Source organism: Protopterus annectens, chromosome 4.part0 (assembly GCF_019279795.1).
Source record: "Protopterus annectens isolate FY-2018-M chromosome 4.part0, PAN1.0, whole genome shotgun sequence".
Taxonomy (NCBI): domain Eukaryota; kingdom Metazoa; phylum Chordata; order Ceratodontiformes; family Protopteridae; genus Protopterus; species Protopterus annectens.
This window is the reverse complement of record NC_056733.1, coordinates 1,981,058,075-1,981,084,762: the sequence shown is the minus strand read 5'-3', so window position 1 is coordinate 1,981,084,762 and position 26,688 is coordinate 1,981,058,075. Positions and strand designations below refer to the sequence as shown.

The 26,688-nt window shown below is 38.4% G+C and overlaps 1 protein-coding gene across 3 annotated transcripts in view; it reads left to right on the top strand.

Annotated features, from left to right (window-relative positions):
• Positions 1 to 26,688, top strand: part of FLT4 (fms related receptor tyrosine kinase 4) — a 1,292,248-nt gene that overhangs the window by 738,357 nt on the left and 527,203 nt on the right. For all 3 annotated transcript variants that reach the window (XM_044069598.1, XM_044069597.1, XM_044069599.1), the window contains exon 10: positions 4,856 to 5,021. In XM_044069598.1, coding sequence (XP_043925533.1) covers positions 4,856 to 5,021 — 166 coding nt within the window. The remainder of the gene's footprint in view (positions 1 to 4,855; positions 5,022 to 26,688) is intronic.

Below are 26,688 nucleotides of genomic sequence, written 5' to 3'. Positions count from 1 at the left end.
ACGTATAATAAATGTGAATGATAACTTCTTATCATAATGGCTACACTATCCATATTACTTTGGAACATATATAACCTCACAGGTATAGACACAAAGGTAAAAATAATACAGAGTACAAAGAGCAATGCTGCAGGAGACACATTTGGAAAGAAATGTGCATATGAATTTGATAAAGAAGGGATTTCAGGATGGATATTCAGCAGAATATCAAGGACAAAGGAAAAGGAAGTAATTATACTAAATGCTAGAGGAGCTCCAATAGTGATCAAAGAGGAAACAAAGATAATAATGGTAGATTTGTGGCAGTAAGGGGAAGATTATTTTGGAATATATTTATATTCCACCTAAAACTATTAAGGAGCGTAACTAAATTTTGGGAGAAATAAACGGTTTTCAACAAGGAATATTACTTATAAGTGGGGACTGGAACTTGATTTGCAACAGTGAGGATGTATCTGGAGGACGCAGAAGGGAAAATATAACAAAAGAAGGTAAATTTCTGCAGAAATTTATAAAAAATATTTGGTATGGAATATGTGGATTAAAAGGTAGGAACTCAGAGAGAATTTACATATTATTCTCCAAGGTATATTATATGTCACAAGTAAGATAAAAATGACAGGTAATAAAGTAAAAAAAATGAAGCAGTGTCTCTTTTTATCCTACTTGTTTAAAAGAGAGGAATTTAAGGAAAAGATAGTGAAATTATTCAAGATATATTAGGGAAGACAGATATTTCTTTTGAAGTTAAAGTTTGTGAGTGAATAAAATTAAAGTGGAGTTTAAAATAGGATAGAAATAAAAGAAAAAGTTATATGGTTAAGAAAGTAACAGAAATTCAAGGGAAAAAATAGTAGCATCACCTTTAATATGACTGTATATGTTTGCTCTGTCAGTGTGAGCTCTGTGCAGTGTATCTCTTTCTATTGATTAGAGAGTATGTGATTCGAAAGAACAATATTAGGTCACCTATTTAATTTTTAAGAACCTGAAATTGCATTTGTAGCTCCATATTGTGCATTATAATAACTGCTCCTGCAGCTAGCTGATCATTACCTGCCACTGCCTCCTCTCGTCATTCACTAAGTTCAGCAAATCTGCTTTACCCTCCCCGTGGGCTCAACCTGACTGAAATCCAGGGCTTGTCAGGAGATCAAAGATATTGGTGCAGTGTCATACTGTTGCCAGGGGGTGTTTCTTAATACCCTCTCACCCAGCAGCTGCCTTGTGAGCTCCACAACTGCTGCGTACGAGAGGTACAAATATGCCTCCACTCATGCACAACCTTCCAAACAAATAGTATACAGCTTGCAGCTTAAAGCTCACCCAGCTGTTAATGCTGTTAATGCTGTTACTGCAGCAGACATAGGCAGCCTACATACCACAGGATGGGTGAGCCGGAATCAGCCTCTCACTCCTATCCTCCCCCAGTCCCTCCAGCACCCATGCTGCTAGTTGAACTCACTTTGTCTTGGGTGTAGTAAGAGCTTTATCCTTCTGTGCCATGGGGCTGGAGCCTTAATAAGTGACTTTTTGACCCAAAAATGGGTGCCATCAAAGATACAAGAGTGTCTTATATGGTGCTCAAGGAGGACTTAAATCTTTTTCTGGTGTTGCCTAGTAGCTTTGTAAAATTTGAGATAGTGTTCATAATTATTTGTATTATGATATAGCCACAAACAATGAGAGTAAAAATTCTTGAAATGTATTTGTTTTCCACAAACACAAAATGCACTTTTATTGGAATTTAAAGTGATTTGCCGATGAGAAAGACTTACCTATGCGCCACAGGGTGTGGTGCATAAACTGCTAAACAAAAGTTTCTCACCATCAGCGAATATTTTGGGGTTTTGTTTGCTTAAAAAAACATTAAAACTTACATTTGCCCTACAGTGATGCCATTTGAGTGAAAACATCAAACTTTAATTTCAGTGGCATTAATGCGGGTAAAGTAGGGAAACTTTAATGGACACAGCATCAACTTTAATGGACACAGCATCAACTTTAATGGACACAGCATCATGCATGCAGGAAGACTTGCCCATTATCAAGCTTTTTTATTAAAATAGTGCTCAAAAACATATAAAGTGACAAAAAGGAAAATGCATCATTGCACTTAACTCACCAGATGCTATGACATAGATATGAACATTGGTAAATCACTTTAAAGGGGAAGGCATATCCTCCAAGTGATTTTTTTAAAAAGGTATTTAATTACTGAAGTGTAGTACATGGAAAACATTGATTATCTCCAAAACTTGCAAAAAGATACGCTTGTTATGCACTTCTGTGATGTCAGAAAAAATGGACAGCAGATTTTATGTGCATTTCAGATATCATACTCTACTCTCACAACAAAACACATATGGCATCCACCACAGAATATCATATGAAAGCTGTAGCAGCTTTAAATGTTGTATACTTTGTTTCTACAAAAATGTGTGAAAAAGTGAAGTATCTAACATCTTTTAAAGCTGTCCTTTATCTGGCCACTTTCTATTTGGAAGCTTTACATATTATAAATACTTGATGATCCTACACTTTTTTGCACTTTAATCTGTACTGCATTGTAATAGCTAACATTCCATGTACTACTAAAAATTATAACCAGGTTTCTGTGATTATAACCCCCTAGTTATGCACCCTCAACTTGACTATAAAGACTCACTTCTTAAGCTTCTGTTTTGGGTAGATTTCATCCATTTCTCTAACATATAACAGGTAGATTCTGGTGTTGCAGGTTATTGGTAAATCTTACTGAGATACTTAGTTTCAATGAGATGCTCCCCAATAATTCAGTATGCTGGAAGAACAGCAGTGGAGGTAGTGTAACCAGTGTGAAAATCATGATATATATTTATTCTTTCTCTCTCCTTTGTTGACTAGGTTAGTCCCACTAGTCTGTGACATCTTTTCAGGAGAGATCTGATGGAGTTATTATACTGACTAGGGACAATTTAGCCTGAATACCAAATAACTTTCCCCTACTCTTTTAAAAAAGTGCCATGGGATCCTTTACACCCTTCTGAGTGACATCCCAACAACTGAGAATGATGGGACTTTGGTTTAATGTCTGATCTGAAATGACAGGAAGTTCAGACAGGCAATTTGATTAATATTTTCTGTTAAACTGAATTTCAAGAACTCTGACTAAATCAAAATGGAGATAAGCGCACAATCATAGTTGCAGATATAGAAAATGCCTGGAACAACCACATGTTGATCAAGACTTAATCCTTGAATGACTAATCAGAGGTGGATTTAAAGTGAAAGAAGACAGGCTAATAAAGGTAGCTCAAGACAGCTGAGTACTTATACATTTGTTTTACAAAGTTTATAGAAGAAGTTCAAGACAGAGAAAAATGTATACTTTGTAAGACAGATCTTATTGCTGGTTGCAATATACTCATTGCTTAGGGTTTCCACACTGAAAGGCACAACAATGTGGCAAGACTGTTGCACTGGGAATTTTGCAAACACTGCAACAAATAAGTAACTGCTAAGCGTCATAAACATGAACCACAAGAAATTACTGAAGAAGTTCTGCTCACATGGGCGTCATTCAATACCAACAGTTAAGAAAGTAAAAGTTTGAATACCAAATACAGTAGTCAAAAATGGCAAAATAATATTAATATTGAAATACCTACACCTAGAAATTATTACATTATATATAAGAAGAGGCATGAAGTCATAAAATACCAGAGCATACAACAAACAGCTACAGCAAATAGAGATAATTTCAATAGAGGCAGGGATAATAAAATAAAAAAAAAAAAAAAAGAGTAGAAGACTTTTAAGCACTCTTACCAGTACATGCAACTCCATCTCTCCATATGACCTGCAAAAGAAGACAATTCTGGATAAATGTCAGGTGACAAGGATTGCAATCTTCACAAACGTCAAGGATCGAAACAATACGAATTTCTTAACTTTAATTGTACCCTGACTCAGGAATGGGGTCCATTCCTGTCATAGTATTAGAAACCATGAACATTTGGAAAAATTTAAAAAAAAAAAGGTGAGACAGTTCAGAATTAGCTGGACTTCTCTCTAGAGATAAAGAAGATGGAGGGGAATGAAGGATCATGTTGGTGGGTGGCAGTGCTAAAAAAAAATATTTGAGAAATGTAGCAGATTCTGTTGGTTATAAAGGTTTATTTGAATCATAGATTTTAACTTGAGAAAGAATGGTGAAGTTGCTTTCTAATCTTGGTTAGCAAGAAGTGGTGGTTGCAGATTTCGGAAATAAGTAGATTTAGCTGCTTTATTGAAATGTTTTTTTAAGTCTGCTTTAAAGGTCAAGATAAAGGAAATGATAACCAGCACTAAAAGGAGATTTCTATAGCCTCCAAATCATGTGTCTAGCATGGATTTTCTTTTCTGGTGTAAGCCAAGAGCAATGTGCTTCATGGACCCAGTGAGATCTGAGAGGGAAAAGGAAATCCTGAATAGGGGTAGAACTGAGAAAATTAAATCTAAAATAAGAGTGTATAGAGGTATTCAGTTTAGATTTGGAATGGCAAATAATAGATATCCATCCTAAGAGGAAACTGATGAGACTGAGCAATATTTTGGAGAACTTGAGTGTTTACAGCACCAGAAGGAGATATGAGTGATTAGAGAGGGGTCAGCTAGAACTTGGATAGAGTAGCAACTATGAAGTGAGTGTGGAAGTAAAAAGTCAAGAAGGGTAACATTTGATAGCATCATCCTTTAGTTAGGTTTCAGCTAGAGAGATGATATCAAATGTCAAGCTGTTTCAGACAAGCATCAACATTATCTGCTTTGTTTTAAATGTTGCAAAATCTAAGATGAAAGAGGTGTTAACTTACGATATTCTCACTTATTCCAGTGCCTCCACAGATCCAGGAAAAAAGAGTTGCTTATCCCACCAACATTTACCCTCGAGGTATTCGACAAGAATTGATCTGTACTGTCTATGGGATCCCAGCAGCAGAAAAAATCTTCTGGCACTGGAAACCTTGGGCTGCTTGTAAGCAGTCTTCTCGCCGGAGCTTGTATGTATGCTTGCCAGTTTATTTATTTATTTACTTCTACCTAATGTTGTTATATTATGCAAAAATTGTATACTGTTTAAAACAGTTGGTTCTCAAGTACAGTACTTCAAAAACAGTGTTCATTAACAGAAGTTTGAAATGTCATATGCTGTGGATCTGTAGCAGGAAATTAGATCAATCACGGGTTCCCAAAGTGTGCGCCACGGTGCCCTGGGGAGCTGCGGCTTCCTCACAGGGGCGCAGCGAACTAATAAGCTTAGCCGCAAAATAAACCATGAACTAATAAACTTAGTTACTAAGCTTATTAGTGCGCGATTTATTTTGCGGCCGCTATGGATATTTTTTACTTTTCTTACAAGTATGTTGGTGTGAAAACCACAAAACTAAAATCTGGTGGTTTAGTGCTGGCATCTACAGTTCTACAGTGAGTATAGTATTAAAGTGTAATTAACTTGAGCAGTAATTAGTAAATAATACAGTGTAAAAGACTATTTGTTCGATTATTATTTATAGCTGGAGACTATTACTGTACAGATGTTTAGAAATGAAAGGCTGAATCCTTTTCAGCAAGTAGAAATGGTAAATCATTCCGTCAAAGAAAGAGTCTATAGGTTTGTAATTTTATGTCTTTCAGGTGATGCTTAACACAGTGTAGAAATTAAACTTTTGAGTGAATTAGTGATGTCTACATGGCGGTGAGCTGCTAAATATAATTGAGAGATAATATAGCAGTTGAGTATTGTAAAACTTCAGAACTGTGTAGAAATAATTTCAGGATATGCTAATTTAGTTGAAAGCCAGAAGTAATTAATTAATGAAGAATGGAGCAGTAAGCTTTAGTAGTTTACTAGGCATTTATAAGGTCACTTGTGTAGTACAAGGTTGTAAGTTCAAGCAGACATGCTGTAAATATTTTAAAATTGTGTTTCTTCCTCATGAAAATCTGAGGAAAAGTAACCGTGTTTTTAAAGTGATGACTGAAGTATGTTCTTTCACCCAGTAAATGAATTGCATGCAGTTCTGAAGGAGCTGCCACGAGCAGTCTGTTTTCTGTTACTTCTTGATGTAACGTGAATTTACTATGTAACATTGTTATTTACTGTGCAGCAGTTTAAGTCTGAGCTAACTTATTTTCATATTTACTCTTTTGTTTTCTCGTTAAGAGGATGCAGTCAACAGTAATAGCCCTTTCAAAGTTTCTGTATGGAAAATCCCTTTGTTGCTTTCAGTCAGACTGCATCATTCTGAACCTTCTTATCCCATGTTGTTAATGTTAAACAAAAGTTTCAGTATTCCCTAGAAATAACAGAGCAATGATGCTGGAGCTAGAAGTCAATTAGCTATTTTATAATGTAGTACTTAACAGTACTGGAAAATCAGAAGGCAGTGGATCAGAAATAAAGTTTGCAAAAGCCTCACCTCATATAGCCTCATAGTGATGTCCAGAAAGAATGTTTAATGCCTTCACAGTTGTCAGCAGCCCATTTGAAAAGTTCTTGGATATTAGCCCAAGCTGAGACGGGGTAAAATTTAGTTTTATTATTAAAGACAAACTGTGAGCTACAGAAGCAGAACATCTTTTTCTAGATAATATGGATGAATGCTGCCATGGGAATTTGGTGTGTAGCTTCGAAGCTAGTGAACATTGTATTTACAGTGCTATATTTTTAGTACTGATTCTGTGGTCTTATTTCTTTTATTTCCATTTTTATAATCTAAGCTCAACCATATGTGAAGGGCAGCCTTCTGACCTTTATCATTGCATCTGAGAGAAAATGGCTTTAACTTCATGTGGCACATAAAAGAACATAGTTAATCGGTGCTATGCTTGTGTTAGAATAGTCATATTTATTTAGTCTTGTTGATGTTACTTTCAGGCAAGACATGAGATGGTCTTCTGACTGGAGGTAGTTTGGCCAGGACACCAAGGAAATTAATGTACTTTTTTTCTGTTTTAAATTGAAATGTATTATGTTAATAAAGAACCCCTACTTTTTAAGTGCCATAGGATCTTCTACATCTACTTGAGCTGCAGGTAACTCATCGGTGGGGAACTTGGTGTAATGTTTCTTCTGAAGGGTAGCACTTCAGGACTGCAACACCCCTCCTTATGCTGCTGCACAACATTGTCAGCACTGGAACATGAATCCAAGCAACTAGAAATCACAAGCCTTCTGTTCTTCCAGGCCTCAAAGGTGTGTTCTGTCTGCTGAGCCCATCCTGATCTTTACAGGCAAAATACATAAGTAAAATGTGCACAGAATACCTACAGTGGTAGAGGGAATAAGTAGATATTTAGTGTGCCGTTGTCATTGCTACGTCCCAAATCTGGTGTGTATAACCGTGTTACATTACACTAGCTATATTAGGAAGGTTGTTATGCTGTGTTTTCTTGCACAGCTGCTGCAATATTGGAAAAATACATGCACATACATGTGATTAAATGATGAATGGGCATAGTGACCAAAATAAGAAGTGACACATGCCTGCAATATGCAGAGGAAATGCATTTCAGATATTGTTTCATTTGCCTTTCTATGGTTTGCAGCTTCATCTGACCATTTAATAAACAGTGTTTGGCCTGATGGTGTCCGTTTTGGATACGCTGATGCAGCCAGGTAGTCTGTGATCTTTTGAACTTCATTCTTGAAGTCTCCTTTGTCATCTAACAGTATCTCAGAATTGTTAACTAAATGGCTAACACTGATAGGCCATGCATTATTCTTTTTTCTGTGGAGTGCAAAATTGAGCAAAAAGGGATGACCATGGTATATGTTATTGCATAATAATGTCACTTTTGGGGGTCCTCAGGAATGAGTTGAAGCTAAATCTTCAGTCTGTCTGTGGAATGATGCTTCTGCACAGAATTATTAAGTTAGGGTGTGACCTTTTGCCATTGTACAGTGTCTCATTTCTAATAAAAGGTTACCATAGATGATCTAGCTACATTGATTGTGCTGTCTGTCATTACTGTGTATAAACATATATAGACTAGTTAGAATTTGATGGATGGGGGCACCTTGGGAAAACCTGGATTCAACAAGGGAGCCGAGAATCGATTAAGTTTAGGAAACACTGAATCTGATCAATCTTGGTGCTTTCTCTTCACTACCTCAAAGCAGAAGTGCTGAATATGGTGGGGGGATTGGAAAATGATGCTGCATCAGTTTGGTTAGATAAATAACAGACTGTAGGGCTCTTAGCAAGAGATACTAGAGAAATAAATTCCCCTTATTATTTCCAAGTCCAGTTTTCCTCCTTCATTAGTCACAGTTCAGAATGGTAGCTTATGACATGATCTTATATGCATCTATTTAATGCAGTTCCTCTTCACTGTGGAACTAGATAAAGTATAAGTAGCCATGACTGATTGCCATCAAATAAATGTCCAAAATAATCTATGTAATATTTAGTTTCTTACACAGTACTTGTATATTTACAAACTGAAAAACTCATAACAAAATTATGTTAATGACTGCATTCTTTACATATTTTTCTCATTCAAGAAACATTCAGTCTATGACTGTTGTATCATAGCTTTCTCAGTCTGAATATATTAGAATATTCTGTTTCAGGATGCTTTTCTTCTTTAGTGAGTTTTAAGAATGCTTTTCTCTTTGTATTCACCAAGCCTTTTTTTAAAAAAACAGCCAGTGATACTTCTGTTATATCAAAAGTCTCATTACCTATTCATAAGCTACTGTTTGTCATTTCAAGCATGCAAAAGAACAGAGATCACCTAGTAATTAAACTTTATTGGTAAGAACCCCCTACATAAGCATTTTTTCATGGTATATTAGAAGTGTAGCTACCACTCAATATTGGCAGTGTATTTAAAGTACAAAAGTCAGTGTTGCCAAGACTTCTTACCTCGAAGGCCTCATGATTTATTTGTCTTTCAGTAAATTGAATAAACTATACTGAGAACAGCATTAATCAAAGTAGTTATTCAAAACATGCATTTGAATGTTTTTCTACCTAAAGTTGTATTAGTGTACTCCAAAACACTTGTTACAATTTCAGGATTATAATCTTCACATACCTTTACCAACATAGTATTTATATAATACACATACACTAATATAATTGTATTATACCCATACTAAATAGTCAACCATTCTTATATAATAAAACAGTACCCCTTGTTAATTATATAAGAAATTCCCCATTATATCATACTTTGAGATGGCATACTTCCCACTGTCATCTGCTTCACTTCTTTCCACATGCTTGCTGCCATAGGTCCACAGTCTTAAGTCAGCACCCTTATAAGCTCAGGTATTAATCCTCACCTATCTTACTTAAAAACACTCCCTACTATAACATTTTCAGCTGCTCCTTGTACCATCTATAGCTTTCACATCACTTCTCCATTTGCACTATTTCTCATTTTCTCTTTAATCCTTTCAAACTCATCTTTATTTCCGTCACAATATCCTTCCCATAAGTTCCTCATCCAGCTCCATGCTGTCTCAACTGTATATGCCTTAAATCCTGTCCCCTTCCATGTTCTTGCAGTCATCTCTTTCAATTTCCCATGCATTGCCACTGCCTCCTCCCACTTCTATCCATCTCCTATTCTGCAAATACAAAACTCCCACATATTTAGGATGGGCCTCCTAAACATTTCCCCAATTCCTCTCATGTGTGGCCCCGCAATACTTTGACCTCCACACACAAACCACCATATGTGCAGAAAATCTGCATGTTTCATACCATGTATCTAATATACCAATGAAGTTTCCAACCTTCTGTTAGCATTCTTACAGGCATTTTGCATTTCTAGTGCAAACAGTTAACCATATGCATCTCTTCCAGGACCAAGCTGCCGTAGCACGTTTTCCGACCCTTCCCACACCCTGTTACCATTCCACTTTCAATCTTCCTTAATCATTGATTCCTTAATGTATAAAACACAGCCTTCTCCTCTTTAGTCCCTAAATGTCTTTATAGTTCTCCAATCCACCTTCTCTTTATTTCCCCCATTTCAACTCCTTCTTTCTTTTATTATTCAAGTTCTAAACCTCCCCTCTTTCTTTTCTCCTGCTGACTGTATTCTAGCCCCCTCCCATGTAAACCAAGTATCCTTTCTTAACACCATATATCTTCCACACCTGTTTAAATATTTCCCATTTCCCCTCACAACCCTCTTTCCTTAGAGCCCACACCATACTAATCCCTAATCAATACCATCTACACAAAGTCATCTCTGTTTTATCTAGAATCATGTCCCAGAATCATAGGATCTCATAGTTCCTTCCTCATCCAACTTCCTATGATTCCCCACATAATGCAACACCATCTTATCTGTGTCCTTACCTATCCTTACAAATACTTTCTCATGTCCCCCTTTCCTATCTTTCACTCTTTAGACCCACTCTATTGCAAGCCCTGTCCCTTTTTAGTTATGTTAATCACAGCATACCACTTAAAATCTGGGGCCCTACATCCTCACGCATACCTCCCCATCTATACCATATATTTCACCCCCCAAATAAATCTCTCACAAGTTTTTGAATATCCTGCAGAACATGTTCTATGGTTCTATTTTGAATATGTCTACCCATATGTAGAATATGCAAAAGTAACAAACTGTACATCGTATCAATCCAACTGTCCATTGTATCTATCTTGCCTACCCATTTATCAAATAAGCTTGCTAATTTATCTCTTACATCTTGCCAGTTCTTCTGCTCTTTATCCTAAACACCTTTAGACCCAAATGCTTTTTTTTCCATTCTGCATCCAGGTCAAACCAAGATCTCCCTCCAACCCTTCATTATCATCATAACCACTGACTTCTGTGGATGAAAGCACAACCCAGATTCCTTCCTAAAATCTGCAGTCAGTTGCTGACTTACATCTTCAAGAAGCAGCTTACAATCATCAGCAGAAAGAAGTACACCACTCCCCCTTTTATTAACATATTCCAAACTTTCTGCATTAAACATTCAACAGCCATTATAAATAACTCCAAAAGAAAATGGATACTCCTGCCTAGTAAGCCCCTCCATCTTTATGTCCTCTAAAACTACCCAATAATTACTAATCTCATTATTGCCATCTTACATAACACTCTAACCTCATTTAGCTACCTCCCTTGCTACTGTATCAATTTACCTCAAAATATCTTCATGACACACACTCAGACGTTTACTGAATGCCAGTGGAAATCACCCCATCTCTTCTTTCCCTTATGTCTCTCTCTCTCTCTGCCAATTTGATAAAGTAAATGAATGTTTTCCAATGGTAAGCAGATGACTTTTCTTTAACAAATCTTGCCTAGTCCTTTGTAATAATGTTCGGCAATTCTCTCTCTCTCTCTCTCTAATCTTTCAGGTATCACCCTAGCAAACAACTAAATGTCCATTTTGCAAAATAATACAGGCTATAGTTTAACATCTTTCTTGTCTCTTTTATTCTTCTACAGAATCAGGACTACAGCTTCCTCCACTGAAGCCAGGTGGCATGTCTTCTCCAGAACATCACAGAAAACCCCTCTCAAATTACCCCAAGCTACAAACCTACCACCTTGTAAAAGTCTGCGGGTAGTCCATCTAAGTCTCCATTTTCCACTCTGGCCTCTATCACTACCCCTCTTCTCCACTGTCCTGTGAGTATTCCTTCTGTTTCCCTCATCAGAAATATACTGTATTCATCCTCCAAGCACTCCAACAGTTTTCTCCATCCTTTTTTGCATCCTTTTGTAATACATCCTAAATGCCTCTCTGATCTCCTTGTTGGTCATTCCATTCCCATCCCCCTCATATCTTACCCCTTCTATCTATCCGTTTCTCTTTTAACATTTTATCTTCCATAATAAAAGCCTTATATCAGTCCATCAAACTAGCACCCTATCTCACCACCTCAGCCTTTCTTTTTAACTTCTCTAATTCTTTTAGCTTTTGCATGAAATCATACTGCATTTCATCATATTGTTCCACTTTCCCTACTTTAAACCCCAAAACTTCATGCAACCACTAAGAGCTTCTTCTAATTGTCTCAATATCATATCTCTCTCTCTCTCTCTCTCTCTCTCTCTCTCTCTCCTATCTTCCCTTTCATCTCCATAAAACTTTCCCTGGGTTGCTCTTATACCATCACACTCTTTTCATCCAATGTTCCCCATTCTCTAACATATGCCAGCTTCATCATGCTAGTGCCTTAGATTCTATCTCTAACATTCCCCCTTTTACCACCACTTAGTTATGATATAATCTAAAATACCTCACTCTAAACAAGCCGCTATAATTCCCCCCTGCATCAGTGTTTGTCTACACACTAATATTATGTCTATTCCATTAGCGTGTTGCTTTTCACACCCAGAAAATATACAATCACTATCATCTGGTCTAAGCCCACTCCCACACATCTAATTTCTCCAATCTTCTCATGCCCTTCCTTTTCAGGGTGCAATAATACATTAAAACCACTCTCTACTGTTACCTAGTCTCCCTATACGTTACGCTTTGCAATATGAAACCTGCTTAGTAATCTCTGATTCATCATTATTAGACACGTATAACATGTTTAAAATCATTGTGTGTTTTCTGTTAACCACCTACCTACCACCCATCTCCCCTTCTCATCACAATTTACCTCAACTTCTTTCCACACCTTGCTATTCTTCACCAGTCTAACTTTACCTCTTCCCTTCTCCATGCACAACTTTTTTCCAATTCCTCTTCAACTTCCACAACTCCTTCACTTTAATTTAGTTCCTGCAGAAACACTACATATATGTTGTCTCTTCCCCTTTTGCTCTAGACCATCTTATGGATTAATAACCCCTCCTAAATGCCATGTTCTTAAATTCTCTTCCCCCCACCATTGTGCATCTTCCCATCAGCCTCCTGGAGCTAGGTCCATTATGCCCTTGAAATGAAGTCATAGTCTGAGCGGTACCCCCACACACACACACACATATACAAACATATAGGGCAAAGAGCCAGCCATCCATGATATACCTGTTCATGCTGCCTAATGCTTCTCTTGTTCCATTCAGTCCTGTTATGTCCCATCCTTCTTCTATTCCTTTATTCCAAGCTGCTATCCTATAAAAAAGATCCACCTCTTTGATCTCCTTCCTCTAACTAGTCAACTTTTACTACATCCACATAAAATTACCTACACTTACGTTTTAGCTCTTACTATGGCCTACATGCTATCCACTCCCTCCCAAAAATTAATTAAAAATAAACAAACCATTCTATTAATGTTATCTGCAACACCTTAATAGATGAAAGAAATAAAAGACATACCCTGAATAGTAAAATGACAAAACAGTATACATTCAGTCTCTCACTGATGTTTATTCTTTCTCAAGCTTGTAACTAAGTTATACAATTAAACTTAAATCTATTACTTCCTCTGAAACATGGATTAAGTCTCCCACCTTAATTTTTTACCCTGCAAAAATTCACCCCCCAAAAAAAGTCCTCTTAAAAAAACCCTCACCACTTCCCAGTACTTAGCAACAAAAATAAATAACAAAAACTTCAAACAGTTTTTCATACTTGTTTACAACTAAATTTATGAAAACATAATACACATCAGTCACAAAAAAAAATATTTATAAACTTTCCTTGTTTGGTCTGACGACAAAAGATAAAACAAAATCTAATCCAGAGTACCCTGTCCAGAGATACTTGCTCAGTTCAGTGTCTGCATTATTTGTTGTCTAATTCATCTTAGAGTATCCTTCACCTCTTGCAGACTTCTGACCCCACCAGTTCATAAGACACTAAGTAAACTGCACGTTATTTCTTCACCTTCTATTCTTTCATGCCTCACCAGTCCTGCTGCTTGTCATCCAACTTGTCACATATCTCCTTGTCAAGTAAAGGATAAGCATGTCAGGATGATTGTTCACATGCTGGCAGAGAGAGACCTTACATAAAACAGAGAAAAAGAAAAACATAAACCCAATAGAAGTACATGATATTTGTCAAGGTAGATTTTCCTACTCCTTATGATAACACTTTACCTCACTCTACTCAAGTGACACTCTTTTCTGTTACCTAAACAAATTAGGGATCACCAGACCCAAACATCTGTGAGCCTTCTGTCCTGCTGCCTCCTTCTTTCACATATACCACCTCTTCATTTATCTCTACCATTCCTGTTACTTTAATCTCCTTTATCTCCTACATTCCTCTTGGTCATCTATCATTCTTACTACCTCTTCCGGATCCTTCTGTGCAAACTGTGGATCTAGTATCCCTCAAAGGTAATTTTTCCTTAAATACCTTATCTGAAGTCTTTGCTGTAACTTCACTTCAGGAATTTCTTTTTTTCTAATCTGCCACTCTCATCTCTAGGTCCTCTCCACAAGTGCTCTCAACCATTCGTCCTCCCAGCTTCTTATGCCTTATATTATGCCAGTCCACCTAATTTACATGTCTGTCCCCCTCCACTCCAGACTCTTCACTAAATCCTCCTCTCCTCTACTCATGCCATTATTTTCAGTTTCCATAGCCATTACTTGGCTTCCACTACATCCCACATTTGCTAGCCCGTTCTCTGTCTCCCCAAGTCATGATTCACTTCTAACATGCAGCATAACTGCATAAATATGTTATTGCTTCTTCCTCACTCTTTGCCCATTGTGTCTCTTCCTTCCATAAAATTTTCATTATGGCAGGAGAAATCAAATGGAGTACAGCTCCTATCTGCCTGATAAACCAACTTGCCACCAATCATTATCATGTAAACTTGCTGGGCAAAGCCATATAATATCCTGAACATACAGACTGTATCTGTACTAGGATCTCTTCTGTTTGGCATCTACTTTTCTGAAGTAAAAGCCAATACCAAAGGGCTTTGGCTAAGTTTGCAGATGACTGCAAGCTAGGAGCAGCCATTGAATCTCCAAATGACTTAGCCATCCTGCATGAAGGTTTGTCCCAAATAAATGACTGGTGCCAAAATCAAGGACTGAAATTAAATGCCAAAAAATGCAATACTGTATCCTTTGGGAAGTCATCTACCCCAGGGAACAACCACATTGACAATGCACCCCCTAAGAGTTGACCCATTTGTTTGGGACTTGGGAACTTATATGGACAGCGACGTAACGTTTTACCAACTGTAAGAAAGACCTTCTATATTACACAGCTTATAAACAAAGGAATTCTATCTAGATCTAGGGATGTATTTGTCCCCCTTTATTCATCCCTCATTAGGTCAGTCATTGACTATAATGCACCCATTGCCATGTCCAGACACATGCAACAACTGGAAAGTCCACAGAGACATCTTGCTAAAAGGATACAGGATCTATTTAAACATGTCCTACATGGACCGACTCAAAGCCCTGTCACTATACTTAGTATCTTACAGACTGCTAAGAGGTGACCTGTGTCTGGCATACAAGGCATCCTCTAATCCATTATGGATGGATTTACTGCACATCAACAAGTCAAATGGCATGATAAATACTTGGTCTAAGCATCTAAACCTCTTCTGTAACATCAACAGAATGGTTTGGAGGGACAATTATATCTCACAGAGGATACCACTGCTCTGGAACAAACTCCCCATCCAAATAAAACAAAGTTTATCCCTGTCCATATTCAAGCACCACTTGGCTCTATGGATGGGAAACAGAACATTTACCCAGAACTGCCCCCTGCACTATTGTTGGACAGAGGCAGCTCCTGAATGCTGTATCCCATTCATGGGTTCCCTCAAATTATCTATGGTATCCCAGTTATTCCCATTAGGCTTAATATATAATTATCAATCATGCGATGCATAAGGCTAATCTCTACCCAAATGGAATAGGTTAATTTGAGCACAAAAAGGAAATTTCACTACTATTAAAATACCTCACAAGATCAGCTAGCCTTGTACTTATCTATGAACCTATGAGATGAAGGTAGTTCCCTCTTTGGATGTCTTTCAGGATCTTCTGTCTGGAGATGCAATTACCATCCACATCAACAACATGGCTGGCAGCAGCATGTGAAAAAGTAGGGAAGACCAATTTTTTACTCCATCTGTGAAGAAGTCATAATGTTATAGGAATGGACTATGTCCTGTCCACTAGTGATTTGTCTCCTTTTGGAGGTAACTTCCCTTAATTTTAATCATCTGCATCTTATCTGTGAGTCATTTAGCAATACGCAGCTGACATAGGGGTTTATTCTCAGTTTATTTAGCTTTTCCCCTATGCCCGAGTTGTGAATTGTGTCAAAGCTTTGGCCAGGTCATGGTATGTGTTGTGTACCATTTTGCCTTCATCCATTGTTTTGGTGACCTTTTCAAAAAAATCCACCAGGCTGAGTAAGCATGACCTGTCCTTGATGAATCCAGACTGAAATATATCCAGTGTTTGGAGGCTCACTATGTTGTGACTGATTAATTCCATGATAAGTCTTTCCATGGCTTTCTATATGAGGCTGGTCAGACTTATGGGTCTGTAATTGCCAGGGTCTGTAGAAGGTTCTCCCTTATGCATGGAAATGACTGTAGCTGTTCTCCATTTGCTTAGCACAAAAACTGTATAGAGGCTGAGAGTGAACACTGTTGTTAGGGGTGTGACTAAATCTTGCTTTATGCTATTTAAGATGCATCCAGGGATATTGTCAGGACCCACCAGTGTAGTATTTTTTATCATTTTTAGCATTATTATCTCTATAATGTTAATATACAGACTAGCCTTTGTGACCATAAAGAAAGGGTACCTCCTAATGCTAAAGTACAGCTATCAGTAACAAGTAAAAACAGTATTCAAAAGATTGGATACTTTGAAGCCATCATAAGACTGGATACTTTGGAGCCATCATTTCGCTATGGTGTAACTGCATTCACAGCGTGAATATTTTGTAAGTGCATTTAATTTAAGTACTGGAAATGTATGCAAGTTTTTTGCTATATACATTGCACTTTTAAGTTTTATATCATTTAACCACACTACCTATTCTCCAAGAGAACTTTACTTCATTGGCCATTGTTGTACAGCGTTTCATTTTGAATACAGCCTTTGTGACCATGGTCTTTGGTCTGGCTGTCCTTGACAGAGCCAACTTCCCAGCAGAAGCATCCATGGTGATGCTTTCTAAATGAAAGAGATTAAGAAGAAGCTGCCCATAACCCTATTTGGGGTATGCATCCACCAACACAAATAGAGACTACCTATAACCATTTCCTGGGTATGCATCCACCAACACAAATGAAACCTTTTGGATATCCTTCCCATCTGAGACATGAGATCTGTCAGCTGACAGCAATCTTTGTGTCCAGTACTGTAGTCTCATGTAATACCTGGCATTTGGCCCTACATTAATAGTCACTTCAATGCATCCCAAGGCCAAATGGAGACTGAACATGTATCTATGGCCTGATTCATAGCATTTTTCAAGGAAAGGATTCTATGAAATGGAAGATGGGAGTTGTAGGATAATGTCCGGGATGTATTATCTATCCACTGAAAGCCTTCATCTGAGAGAACTCAGTTTGGCACTTAGCAGCATTCACTGTGACTCTCAAAAAATGGAAGAAACTAATAAGAGGCACCCTGATAAAGATTACACCATTCTAATATGGGGTGTCTAGAAACCAGTTTTCTTGGTACAGAAATATCATCACCTCTTGCAACCTTCAACTCACTGCAGCCATAAGCATGCATATAAATTTACCTTCTGAACTCTGGTGATTTTAAGTGATCATAAGCATCCTGGAGGTCCAAAGAGGTTATCTAGTTCTGCGTAATATAAAATAAAGGAAGGATTACATTGTAGCCATACAAAAATAAGTCTTTCTGAATAAACTAATTCAGGCAACTCAGACTGATTTTAAGGCCTGATGTCCTGAAATAAAAAGCACCTGGAGAAAAATCAAGAGCTTTTTTTGTCAAGTGGAACCTTTTGCATAGCTCATTTTTTAAGAGGTTTAACTCTTTTGACAGGGTGAGACATCTGGCAAGAAGGTAGAGTGGTCCTGGCCTGGGAGGGTTGTGGAAAAGAGAGGTTAGTAATGGAGCCTGCTTCCAAATACCTCCACAAGCCAGAGAAAGCCACAAGGGATACATGGCAGCCCCATGAAGGAGACAGTACATTTGTGTAAATAAACCTACCAAAATCATAGATTTTTGAATGATCACTGCTGCGGTAGACTTAGTTATGTGAGTTATATCCTGCCTGATCAATATGATGAACATAGTACAGTTGTATAAGCAATCTTACCATAACAGTGGATGTTCAAATTATCACTTCTGCAGTAGCTGCTCCCTCCCTCCATCCTCCTTGTTTTCAGGTGTGTTTTTTATACCAGGGTATGGACGTTTATTTTTGTTGTTCCTAGCATTGTCCTTTCAGGGTTCAGCCTCCCTCTCTCTGTTGGCAGGAAAGCCCTGAAGGGCTTGGCACCCATACTTGTTATTTGGCCTTCTCAGCTTGAGCTGCCTGAGAATTTGGGAAAGTGGAGGGTGCCCTGAAGCTTTGGAAGCTGGCTGGCTGTTATATCCCTGGCACTGAGGTTTGGGTTCTTCGGCGTCACCACTTAAATCTAGGAGCCACGCGGCGGGTTGGTTGAGGGAGGCTTCCCAATAGTTTCCTTGGGGAAGTACTTTTTAACTGTTGGTAATAGCTGGCAAACAGCCTGTGCCTTCGCACTGAGGTTTGGGTTCTTCGGCGTCACCACTTAAATCTAGGAGCCACGCGGCGGGTTGGTTGAGGGAGGCTTCTCATCCACTGGGCAATAGCTTGTAGAAAAAACACGCAGCCAGCATGTAAAGATAAATCCAAGCGTCCAGTAGAAACCACGTTTATTAAAATAATTAGAACACAGGGCTAGCGCTTTCAACGAATCTTCATCAGGCCACTCTTATTGCCATCTTACATAACACTCTAACCTCATTTAGCTACCTCCCTTGCTACTGTATCAATTTACCTCAAAATATCTTCATGACACACACTCAGACGTTTACTGAATGCCAGTGGAAATCACCCCATCTCTTCTTTCCCTTATGTCTCTCTCTCTCTCTGCCAATTTGATAAAGTAAATGAATGTTTTCCAATGGTAAGCAGATGACTTTTCTTTAACAAATCTTGCCTAGTCCTTTGTAATAATGTTCGGCAATTCTCTCTCTCTCTCACTCTCTCTCTAATCTTTCAGGTATCACCCTAGCAAACAACTAAATGTCCATTTTGCAAAATAATACAGGCTATAGTTTAACATCTTTCTTGTCTCTTTTATTCTTCTACAGAATCAGGACTACAGCTTCCTCCACTGAAGCCAGGTGGCATGTCTTCTCCAGAACATCACAGAAAACCCCTCTCAAATTACCCCAAGCTACAAACCTACCACCTTGTAAAAGTCTGCGGGTAGTCCATCTAAGTCTCCACTTTCCACTCTGGCCTCTATCACTACCCCTCTTCTCCACTGTCCTGTGAGTATTCCTTCTGTTTCCCTCATCAGAAATATACTGTATTCATCCTCCAAGCACTCCAACAGTTTTCTCCATCCTTTTTTGCATCCTTTTGTAATACATCCTAAATGCCTCTCTGATCTCCTTGTTGGTCATTCCATTCCCATCCCCCTCATATCTTACCCCTTCTATCTATCCGTTTCTCTTTTAACATTTTATCTTCCATAATAAAAGCCTTATATCAGTCCATCAAACTAGCACCCTATCTCACCACCTCAGCCTTTCTTTTTAACTTCTCTAATTCTTTTAGCTTTTGCATGAAATCATACTGCATTTCATCATATTGTTCCACTTTCCTACTTTAAACCCCAAAACTTCATGCAACCACTAAGAGCTTCTTCTAATTGTCTCAATATCATATCTCTCTCTCTCTCTCTCTCTCTCTCTCTCCTATCTTCCCTTTCATCTCCATAAAACTTTCCCTGGGTTGCTCTTATACCATCACACTCTTTTCATCCAATGTTCCCCATTCTCTAACATATGCCAGCTTCATCATGCTAGTGCCTTAGATTCTATCTCTAACATTCCCCCTTTTACCACCACTTAGTTATGATATAATCTAAAATACCTCACTCTAAACAAGCCGCTATAATTCCCCCCTGCATCAGTGTTTGTCTACACACTAATATTATGTCTATTCCATTAGCGTGTTGCTTTTCACTCCCAGAAAATATACAATCACTATCATCTGGTCTAAGCCCACTCCCACACATCTAATTTCTCCAATCTTCTCATGCCCTTCCTTTTCAGGGTGCAATAATACATTAAAACCACTCTCTACTGTTACCTAGTCTCCCTATACGTTACGCTTTGCAATATGAAACCTGCTTAGTAATCTCTGATTCATCATTATTAGACACGTATAACATGTTTAAAATCATTGTGTGTTTTCTGTTAACCACCTACCTACCACCCATCTCCCCTTCTCATCACAATTTACCTCGACTTCTTTCCACACCTTGCTATTCTTCACCAGTCTAACTTTACCTCTTCCCTTCTCCATGCACAACTTTTTTCCAATTCCTCTTCAACTTCCACAACTCCTTCACTTTAACTTAGTTCCTGCAGAAACACTACATATATGTTGTCTCTTCCCCTTTTGCTCTAGACCATCTTATGGATTAATAACCCCTCCTAAATGCCATGTTCTTAAATTCTCTTCCCCCCACCATTGTGCATCTTCCCATCAGCCTCCTGGAGCTAGGCCCATTATGCCCTTGAAATGAAGTCATAGTCTGAGCGGTACCCCCACACACACACATATACAAACATATAGGGCAAAGAGCCAGCCATCCATGATATACCTGTTCATGCTGCCTAATGCTTCTCTTGTTCCATTCAGTCCTGTTATGTCCCATCCTTCTTCTATTCCTTTATTCCAAGCTGCTATCCTATAAAAAAGATCCACCTCTTTGATCTCCTTCCTCTAACTAGTCAACTTTTACTACATCCACATAAAATCACCTACACTTACGTTTTAGCTCTTACTATGGCCTACATGCTATCCACTCCCTCCCAAAAATTAATTAAAAATAAACAAACCATTCTATTAATGTTATCTGCAACACCTTAATAGATGAAAGAAATAAAAGACATACCCTGAATAGTAAAATGACAAAACAGTATACATTCAGTCTCTCACTGATGTTTATTCTTTCTCAAGCTTGTAACTAAGTTATACAATTAAACTTAAATCTATTACTTCCTCTGAAACATGGATTCGTCTCCCACCTTAATTTTTTTACCCTGCAAAAATTCACCCCCCAAAAAAAGTCCTCTTAAAAAAACCCTCACCACTTCCCAGTACTTAGCAACAAAAATAAATAACAAAAACTTCAAACAGTTTTTCATACTTGTTTACAACTAAATTTATGAAAAACATAATACACATCAGTCACAAAAAAAAATATTTATAAACTTTCCTTGTTTGGTCTGACGACAAAAGATAAAACAAAATCTAATCCAGAGTACCCTGTCCAGAGATACTTGCTCAGTTCAGTGTCTGCATTATTTGTTGTCTAATTCATCTTAGAGTATCCTTCACCTCTTGCAGACTTCTGACCCCACCAGTTCATAAGACACTAAGTAAACTGCACGTTATTTCTTCACCTTCTATTCTTTCATGCGTCACCAGTCCTGCTGCTTGTCATCCAACTTGTCACATATCTCCTTGTCAAGTAAAGGATAAGCATGTCAGGATGATTGTTCACATGCTGGCAGAGAGAGACCTTACATAAAACAGAGAAAAAAAGAAAAACATAAACCCAATAGAAGTACATGATATTTGTCAAGGTAGATTTTCCTACTCCCTTATGATAACACTTTACCTCACTCTACTCAAGTGACACTCTTTTCTGTTACCTAAACAAATTAGGGATCACCAGACCCAAACATCTGTGAGCCTTCTGTCCTGCTGCCTCCTTCTTTCACATATACCACCTCTTCATTTATCTCTACCATTCCTGTTACTTTAATCTCCTTTATCTCCTACATTCCTCTTGGTCATCTATCATTCTTACTACCTCTTCCGGATCCTTCTGTGCAAACTGTGGATCTAGTATCCCTCAAAGGTAATTTTTCCTTAAATACCTTATCTGAAGTCTTTGCTGTAACTTCACTTCAGGAATTTCTTTTTTTCTAATCTGCCACTCTCATCTCTAGGTCCTCTCCACAAGTGCTCTCAACCATTCGTCCTCCCAGCTTCTTATGCCTTATATTATGCCAGTCCACCTAATTTACATGTCTGTCCCCCTCCACTCCAGACTCTTCACTAAATCCTCCTCTCCTCTACTCATGCCATTATTTTCAGTTTCCATAGCCATTACTTGGCTTCCACTACATCCCACATTTGCTAGCCCGTTCTCTGTCTCCCCAAGTCATGATTCACTTCTAACATGCAGCATAACTGCATAAATATGTTATTGCTTCTTCCTCACTCTTTGCCCATTGTGTCTCTTCCTTCCATAAAATTTTCATTATGGCAGGAGAAATCAAATGGAGTACAGCTCCTATCTGCCTGATAAACCAACTTGCCACCAATCATTATCATGTAAACTTGCTGGGCAAAGCCATATAATATCCTGAACATACAGACTGTATCTGTACTAGGATCTCTTCTGTTTGGCATCTACTTTTCTGAAGTAAAAGCCAATACCAAAGGGCTTTGGCTAAGTTTGCAGATGACTGCAAGCTAGGAGCAGCCATTGAATCTCCAAATGACTTAGCCATCCTGCATGAAGGTTTGTCCCAAATAAATGACTGGTGCCAAAATCAAGGACTGAAATTAAATGCCAAAAAATGCAATACTGTATCCTTTGGGAAGTCATCTACCCCAGGGAACAACCACATTGACAATGCACCCCCTAAGAGTTGACCCATTTGTTTGGGACTTGGGAACTTATATGGACAGCGACGTAACGTTTTACCAACTGTAAGAAAGACCTTCTATATTACACAGCTTATAAACAAAGGAATTCTATCTAGATCTAGGGATGTATTTGTCCCCCTTTATTCATCCCTCATTAGGTCAGTCATTGACTATAATGCACCCGTTGCCATGTCCAGACACATGCAACAACTGGAAAGTCCACAGAGACATCTTGCTAAAAGGATACAGGATCTATTTAAACATGTCCTACATGGACCGACTCAAAGCCCTGTCACTATACTTAGTATCTTACAGACTGCTAAGAGGTGACCTGTGTCTGGCATACAAGGCATCCTCTAATCCATTATGGATGGATTTACTGCACATCAACAAGTCAAATGGCATGATAAATACTTGGTCTAAGCATCTAAACCTCTTCTGTAACATCAACAGAATGGTTTGGAGGGACAATTATATCTCACAGAGGATACCACTGCTCTGGAACAAACTCCCCATCCAAATAAAACAAAGTTTATCCCTGTCCATATTCAAGCACCACTTGGCTCTATGGATGGGAAACAGAACATTTACCCAGAACTGCCCCTGCACTATTGTTGGACAGAGGCAGCTCCTGAATGCTGTATCCCATTCATGGGTTCCCTCAAATTATCTATGGTATCCCAGTTATTCCCATTAGGCTTAATATATAATTATCAATCATGCGATGCATAAGGCTAATCTCTACCCAAATGGAATAGGTTAATTTGAGCACAAAAAGGAAATTTCACTACTATTAAAATACCTCACAAGATCAGCTAGCCTTGTACTTATCTATGAACCTATGAGATGAAGGTAGTTCCCTCTTTGGATGTCTTTCAGGATCTTCTGTCTGGAGATGCAATTACCATCCACATCAACAACATGGCTGGCAGCAGCATGTGAAAAAGTAGGGAAGACCAATTTTTTACTCCATCTGTGAAGAAGTCATAATGTTATAGGAATGGACTATGTCCTGTCCACTAGTGATTTGTCTCCTTTTGGAGGTAACTTCCCTTAATTTTAATCATCTGCATCTTATCTGTGAGTCATTTAGCAATACGCAGCTGACATAGGGGTTTATTCTCAGTTTATTTAGCTTTTCCGCTATGCCCGAGTTGTGAATTGTGTCAAAGCTTTGGCCAGGTCATGGTATGTGTTGTGTACCATTTTGCCTTCATCCATTGTTTTGGTGACCTTTTCAAAAAAATCCACCAGGCTGAGTAAGCATGACCTGTCCTTGATGAATCCAGACTGAAATATATCCAGTGTTTGGAGGCTCACTATGTTGTGACTGATTAATTCCATGATAAGTCTTTCCATGGCTTTCTATATGAGGCTGGTCAGACTTATGGGTCTGTAATTGCCAGGGTCTGTAGAAGGTTCTCCCTTATGCATGGAAATGACTGTAGCTGTTCTCCATTTGCTTAGCACAAAAACTGTATAGAGGCTGAGAGTGAACACTGTTGTTAGGGGTGTGACTAAATCTTGCTTTATACTATTTAAGATGCATCCAGGGATATTGTCAGGACCCACCGGTGTAGTATTTTTTATCATTTTTAGCATTATTATCTCTATAATGTTAATATACAGACTAGCCTTTGTGACCATAAAGAAAGGGTACCTCCTAATGCTAAAGTACAGCTATCAGTAACAAGTAAAAACAGTATTCAAAAGATTGGATACTTTGAAGCCATCATAAGACTGGATACTTTGGATCCATCATTTTGCTATGGTATAACTGCATTCACAGCGTGAATATCTTGTAAGTGCATTTAATTTAAGTACTGGAAATGTATGCAAGTTTTTTGCTATATACGTTGCACTTTTAAGTTTTATATCATTTAACCACACTACCTATTCTCCAAGAGAACTTTACTTCATTGGCCATTGTTGTACAGCGTTTCATTTTGAATACAGCCTTTGTGACCATGGTCTTTGGTCTGGCTGTCCTTGACAGAGCCAACTTCCCAGCAGAAGCATCCATGGTGATGCTTTCTAAATGAAAGAGATTAAGAAGAGGCTGCCCATAACCGTATTTGGGGTATGCATCCACCAACACAAATAGAGACTACCTATAACCATTTCCTGGGTATGCATCCACCAACACAAATGAAACCTTTTGGATATCCTTCCCATCTGAGACATGAGATCTGTCAGCTGACAGCACTGAAATCTTTGTGTCCAGTACTGTAGTCTCATGTAATACCTGGCATTTGGCCCTACATTAATAGTCACTTCAATGCATCCCAAGGCCAAATGGAGACTGAACATGTATCTATGGCCTGATTCATAGCATTTTTCAAGGAAAGGATTCTATGAAATGGAAGATGGGAGTTGTAGAATAATGTCCGGGATGTATTATCTATCCACTGAAAGCCTTCATCTGAGAGAACTCAGTTTGGCACTTAGCAGCATTCACTGTGACTCTCAAAAAATGGAAGAAAGTAATAAGAGGCACCCTGATAAAGATTACACCATTCTAATATGGGGTGTCTAGAAACCAGTTTTCTTGGTACAGAAATATCATCACCTCTTGCAACCTTCAACTCACTGCAGCCATAAGCATGCATATAAATTTACCTTCTGAACTCTGGTGATTTTAAGTGATTATAAGCATCCTGGAGGTCCAAAGAGGTTATCTAGTTCTGCGTAATATAAAATAAAGGAAGGATTACATTGTAGCCATACAAAAATAAGTCTTTCTGAATATACTAATTCAGGCAACTCAGACTGATTTTAAGGCCTGATGTCCTGAAATAAAAAGCACCCGGAGAAAAATCAAGAGCTTTTTTTGTCAAGTGGAACCTTTTGCATAGCTCATTTTTTAAGAGGTTTAACTCTTTTGACAGGGTGAGACATCTGGCAAGAAGGTAGAGTGGTCCTGGCCTGGGAGGGTTGTGGAAAAGAGAGGTTAGTAATGGAGCCTGCTTCCAAATACCTCCACAAGCCAGAGAAAGCCACAAGGGATACATGGCAGCCCCATGAAGGAGACAGTACATTTGTATAAATAAACCTACCAAAATCATAGATTTTTGAATGATCACTGCTGCAGTAGACTTAGTTATGTGAGTTATATCCTGCCTGATCAATATGATGAACATAGTACAGTTGTATAAGCAATCTTACCATAACAGTAGATGTTCAAATTATCACTTCTGCAGTAGCTGCTCCCTCCCTCCATCCTCCTTGTTTTCAGGTGTGTTTTTTATACCAGGGTATGGACGTTTATTTTTTGTTGTTCCTAGCATTGTCCTTTCAGGGTTCAGCCTCCCTCTCTCTGTTGGCAGGAAAGCCCTGAAGGGCTTGGCACCCATACTTGTTATTTGGCCTTCTCAGCTTGAGCTGCCTGAGAATTTGGGAAAGTGGAGGGTGCCCTGAAGCTTTGGAAGCTGGCTGGCTGTTATATCCCTGGCAGGACATAACCCACATAGCTAAGGCTACTGCAGTAGTGACCAATATGATGAATATTTGCAGTTTGCCCTGACAGTGTTTAATACCACCACCTTTGGGCTGGAGACCGTTCTGAAAGCAGCCATGACCTCCTGGCTCATCATGAGCTGCTTATTATTTCTTCATCTTTGGCTGCATTGGATCCATAGCTGACATGAGCACCACTATGTTTAAGTGAACAAGCATCGGAAAATATCACATTTTTATATGCATGGCTATGAAGATCTTGCCTTTATTTTCTATGTTCTTCACTGTTAACTGCCAGACCAAAAACCACTGGCGTATTAAAAGGGGCATTGAGGAGGACACTTTGATCTTCTTTGCAAAAACTATGAGCTGCCACTGGAAGTGAGGAATGGTTATGCAAATACATGCAGCTC